The 6,141-nt window shown below is 45.0% G+C and overlaps 1 protein-coding gene across 1 annotated transcript; it reads right to left on the bottom strand.

The window, feature by feature from the left end:
• Positions 1-313: 313 nt before the first annotated feature.
• On the bottom strand, positions 314-1,363 carry LOC121857463 (proline-rich protein 36-like; the record flags this gene model as incomplete). The annotated part of the gene is made up of 1 exon (XM_042353515.1): positions 314-1,363. A coding segment is annotated over exon 1 (1,050 nt), but the record flags the coding sequence as incomplete, so codon positions are not given.
• Between the last annotated feature and the right edge of the window lie 4,778 nt (positions 1,364-6,141).

The raw sequence follows: 6,141 nt of genomic DNA, 5'->3' as shown, positions 1-6,141 counted from the left end.
CTCAAGTCAGGGGACCACAGTGGCTCAAGTCAGGGGGACCACAGAGAGCTCAGGTTCTCAACTGGCTCAGCCATGTTAATATTGTTATTATTATCCACTCTGTATCTGTATTTTCTGGCTAAATAAACTGTTACAATTCATTCAATTCAATACAGTGGCTCAAGGCAGGGACCACAGTGGCTCAAGGCAGGGGACCACAGTGGCTCAAGAGGAGTCGTATAGCATCATTAACCCTAAATCAACTACAGCGACTACAGTGATGAAGACGTAATTGGTTTAAGTGATTTAGAAAATGTCTGGATGATTTTTTTACTGTCAAATTAGTGAAGAGATTCATTTTAGAAGGCATGAGCAAGTTGATAGTGGGGCCAGTTGATAGTGGGGCCAGTTGATTGGGGCCAGTTGATAGTGGGGCCGGTTGATGGGGGCCAGTTGATAGTGGGGCCAGTTGATAGTGGGGCCAGTTGATAGTGGGGCCAGTTGATATGGGGCCAGTTGATAGTGGGGCCAGTTGATAGTGGGGCCAGTTGATAATGGGGCCGGTTGATAGCAGGGCCAGTTGATAGGGAGCAAGTTGATGTGGAGCAAGTTGATGTGGAGCAAGTTGATAGTGGGGCCAGTTGATAGTGGGGCCAGTTGATAGTGGGGCCGGTTGATAGTGGGGCCAGTTGATAGTGGGGCCAGTTGATAGTGGGGCCAGTTGATAGTGGGGCGTTGATAGTGGGCAGAAGGGGCAGTTGATAGTGGGGCCAGTTGAATGATAGTGGGGCCAGTTGATAGTGGGGCCGGTTGATAGTGGGGCCAGTTGATAGGGGCCGGTTGATAATGGGGCCGGTTGATAGCAGGGCCAGTTGATAGTGGGGCCAGTTGATAGTGGAGCAAGTTGATAGTGGAGCAAGTTGATAGTGAGCAAGTTGATAGTGGCCAGTTGATAGTGGGGCCAGTTGATAGTGGGGCCAGTTGATAGTGGGGCCAGTTGATAGTGGAGCAAGTTGATAGTGGAGCAAGTTGATAGTGGGGCCAGTTGATAGTGGGGCCAGTTGATAGTGGGGCCAGTTGAATGGGCCGGTTGATAGGGGTTGATAGGGCGGTTGATAATGGGGCTATACACCAGGATAGGCCAGTTGATAGGAGCAAGTTGATAGTGAGCAAGTTGATATGGGGCCAGTGATAGTGGCCAGAATGGGCAGGATAGGATTAGCGGGCCAGTTGATAGCGGGCCAGTGATAGCGGGCCAGTTGATAGCGGGCCAGTTAATAATGGGGCCAGTTGATAGCGGGGCCAGTTGATAATGGGGCCAGTTGATACGGGGCCAGTCCGTAGCGGGGCAATTCATAATAGCACCAGTTCGTAGCGGTGCCATATAGGTAAAACAAATCAAAATGGCGACGAAATTACACGTAGCCTCAACCATAATTACATACCTGTAGACCTTACGACAGGAAGATGGCGACATGAAGAGAATATAAACGATAAAGGAAATATTAATCACTGAGCACACGTTACTTGTCCTTTTGTGTTTGTGTGTGTGTGTGTGTGTGTGTTGTGTGTGTGTGTGTGTGTGTGTGTGTGTGTAGAGTAATCGAACCAATTCACCATCACATTCGAAGATAAACCTCTCTCTCTCTCTCCTCCTCCTCTCTCCCCTCTCTCTCTATTATCCTCCAGAATGTATCTTTAGAGAGGTCGTGATGTCAAACTACCCAGGCGCCTCTCTCTCCTGCAGAAGGAAATAACCTGTCGCTAAGTTTGTGCCTTGGCGGAAGTTGTTGACATCGCCTCCTTCACCCACTCACTCGTTCAGTCAGTTACTCATTCACTCACTCACCCACTAACTCAATCACTCACCCACTCACTCATTCACTCGTTCAGTCAGTTACCTATTCACTCGCTTATTCGCTCACTAACCCACCCACCCACCAAATCTAACTCTCACCACCCAACCCACCCACTCACCACCCAACCCACCAACCAACCCACCCACCTCGGAAGGTTGATGTCCAACCCAACCAACCCAACCTCCAATATTAATGTTTCTTAACTCGTACAGCCCAGAGGAGAGTTGCTTAATCCTTTTGTGTGTGAGACAGGAAACCACTGACAATGACGATGACGATGATGATGATAATGATAATAATAATAATAATAAAATAATAATAATAATAATAATAATACAACACAATTACAAGCCTAAACACTACAACTCACAACCCAACCTAACATACAGTACCTACACTATAACCAGTAACTCTTTAATTAATTCAGTAACTCTTAATTAATTACCCTTACAACAAAACCAAACCATCAGGACAATTAAGACACACAACACCAATCTAATTAACCCAAGGCTAAGATAATTAATCGCCAATATACAGTATATTAATTACAATCCATTATTATTATAATTATTATTATTGTTGTTGTTTTATATCAATATTTAATAATGTATGAATATTACTTATTATTATTATTATTATAAAAAAAAAAATATTACTTATATTTATATTAAAAAAAATATTACTTTTATTATTTTCACATTATTATTATTATTATTATTATTATTATATTATGACTTGTTTTGTTGTCGTTATTGTTATTATTAATCTTTAGTATTGTTATTAATATTACAACAATATCACCACAGTTAGTAACTAGTACAGAAGAGTTACAGAACTAGTACAGGAAATATACTACAAGTGCTGGGAGATCGTTCCCTGACGTTACAGGAAGTCAACAAGTTACGTTCCAGTTGATCGCCGAGGATAGTGACTCACCATCATAACTGTACTTATTCTTACTCATCACCATCATCATCACTATACATAACCATCACAATCATCAGTGCTGTCCTCAACCATCACCACAACCACTATAGTAATCAACCACCATCATCACCACCACTATAGTAATCAACCACCATCATCACCACCACTATAGTACTCAACCACCATCACCACTACGGTACTGAACCACCATCACCAACACTATAGTACTCAACCACCATCACCACTACGGTACTCCACCACCCCCCACTACTCCACCACCAACACTATAGTACTCAACCGCCATCACCACCACAGTACTCCACCACCAACACTATAGTAATCAACCACCATCACCAACACTATAGTACTCAACCACCATCACCACTACGGTACTCCACCACCATCACCACCACTACTTCATCACCAACACTATAGTACTCAACCACCATCACCACCACAGTACTCCACCACCAACACTATAGTACTCAACCATCATCACCACCACTATAGTAGTACTCAACCACCATCACCACTATAGTACTCAACCACCATCACCACTACAGTACTCAACCACCCACCACCACCAACAACAACCAATCACTTTACAGGTATTACCAACTACATTCACCAACCAATGAGCTGGAAGAGTTCAGAGTTCAGTAATTACCGCCAACATAACCAGGGGACCGTTCCGCCAAATTAGGTTCGCTGTAAAACATTCAATCTGGAATTTCGGCAATGGGAGAAATTGCGAGCGTGGTAAAGGTGCAGCAAACTAACGGTAATACCTGTACACATGCAACAGTAAACAGACTAAAACAACAACAACAATAATAACGTGTGGTGGTAGTAGCTCACGGCAGCCTCACCGACCACATAATAGCTCAGAACGCAACAGGTGAGGTGGATACCAGCCAAGTAAACATGATTCGACGGTCCATTATGACAGAAAGACAGCACGGCCAGTGATAAGTTGCAGCAACTGTTGCTGCAAGTACCAGAGAATTTGAAGAAAAAAGTAGCTCTAGCTAAGGAGATGGGCGCTCGAACTGGTTAACTACGTTACCGATGAGGGAAAATGTTTCAGTCTTAACAAACAAGAATTTACAGACGCCATTGCTCTAAGGCAGTGTTTTTCAAACTTTTTACTGCGACCCACAGCCAGAACAACAATTTGAATTGTCACCCATTAAACCTAAGTGTAATGATATGAAATGAGTAAATCAAAGACAAACACTGACATGAGAGGTAAAGAAAGAATCAGGAATGCTCCTTGCAGTCGCTTCCTAGACTGTGGAGTGTACATTACAATAACCAAGCCTAAATTATGGTGCATTTATTTTTATTTTCTTATTTATTTTCGTGACCCATTTTTATTTTGCGACCCAATTTATTTATTTCATGACCCACTAAAGGGTCGGGACCCATAGTTTGGAAAACCCCTGCTCTAAGGTACGGTCGGCCAGTAGAAGGTTGCCTCCCCAATGGGTGTGTGTCTCAACCTATGACGTCGACCACGCCATGGTGCAAGAAAGGACTGCGTATGCATGAGGCACGACGAAGTAAGGGATCTCACTGCAAATTTGTTGAAGGAAATCTTGTCATGATGTCAGGGTAGAACCGACCTCTTTCGACTGGATGGTGAGAATTTCAACATAGGACTTCAAACACATCCAACGAAGCCCGTGTTGACGTCAGTACTATGGAATCTGGACGCGGGGACTGAGAGCCTCTTCGACATAAGGATTTTTGATCCCATGGCCGCATGTCACCGCAACCTGCTCGATGTTGCACACAGGAGGAACGAGAACGACAAGATTAGATCAATGGGGAGAGAATTCAGAGCAATGATCAAGGCTGCTTCACCCCCTCTGGTGTTCACAACCCCTGGTGGATGGGACCAAGTGCAAGATATCTATGCCAGACTCGCGGAGGTGATATCCGAACAGAAGCAGCAGCCCAGTTGTTACAGCCTGGTTGAGATGTCGACCGTTCTCCCTCTACTTAGGTCTGCTTTGCTTGCCTCAGGTAGAGCATCAGCCCCAAAGCCGACAACAGCTGCAGATATACAGGTAGACTACGAGACAACAGTCACTGAATGCCGCATAGATCTGTGACTCAACTAACTCAACACAGCTAGGTAGCTACATATGTATAAGGATAGTTAATTTTGGTGCACAAAAATAGCGGCAAAGGTGTGGCTATTAGGGAGGCTGGAGGCCAAGAAAGCATATAAAATAAATTAAATTATATATGTAGTAGTAATAAAACTCTCCTATAGGCACCTCCCTATATTTAGATTTCAAGTTTGCTCCCCACAAGCGCGTGAAGCTAGTTAATTGACACCTCCTGAAACCATGTGCAAGAAGTGCCAGAGCATTACAGCTCCTCTGTGAACAAGGTTATCACCTGCATCTTTAAAACAAATGACCGTCGACAGGCGACATCTGAGCAGCAAACTACAAGAAGACAGTCAACAACTCGCTAGCCTTGAAATCGTATGGAAGCCGTGGACCTGCTGGCAGTGTCGGTACTCGTCGACAAGGGCTTCTCTGTCAACTACACCACCTCCACACTGCTCCTCCACACACAACCACGACCTCAGCGTCCCTCTAACTGACAGTCACGCCCTTCCAACCACCTCACCTGGATCCAGACGCCTAATCTCCAGTCGATGACCCCAAGAATCGTTTATTGACCTCATAATTAGCCCACCTGGACAGAGTTAGTCTCCCCACGGCCAGCCCACCCTACAGGTGTGAAGGTGCTCACCCAGAACAACGGTATTAGGCGATAAATACGCTGCCCCATAACTTATACCCACACAGGAAACATTAATGTGATGCCCCTCCAGGAAACAGGTGCCTCTGCAGGTACCCTTGACCTCAGTCGTAGAAACTCTCCACTCCTGCCTCTCGCCCTGACGACCTGTAGTAGAGACACGCCCAAGGGCTTCACGCCTCAGTCAAGGGGACTCCCCTTCTATCTCACTGCACTGCACTCCACAGACAAGTCCAGCCTTTAATTTCCTCAGGGATCTACCACACTTCCTCAACAGTTGAACCTGTACAAGAATTCCTCCTCTACGTACACTTTCATCATTCTATTTATATTATTTGTTGCTTTCGTCCGTTTATCGCTTAAGTCTACGAAAGGAAACATGTACCGTGCTTGTAACCTTCCCTTTTGCGGTGCCTGTACAGTATTGGCCTTACACACGATACAAGGAGGTGCCTAATAAAACCCGGCCCCCGCGTCTCTGTGTGGCGCACCTGATAAAAATCTGAAATCCGAGACCAATATCAGGCCAGTAGAACTACCACCCTGCTCCTCAACCAAAGACAGCTTCCCTAGTAAACTAAATAATAATGATGAT

Source organism: Homarus americanus, unplaced genomic scaffold (genome assembly GCF_018991925.1).
Source record: "Homarus americanus isolate GMGI-L3 unplaced genomic scaffold, GMGI_Hamer_2.0 scaffold56482, whole genome shotgun sequence".
NCBI classification, from domain to species: domain Eukaryota; kingdom Metazoa; phylum Arthropoda; class Malacostraca; order Decapoda; family Nephropidae; genus Homarus; species Homarus americanus.
This window is presented reverse-complemented; position numbering and strand designations above follow the sequence as displayed.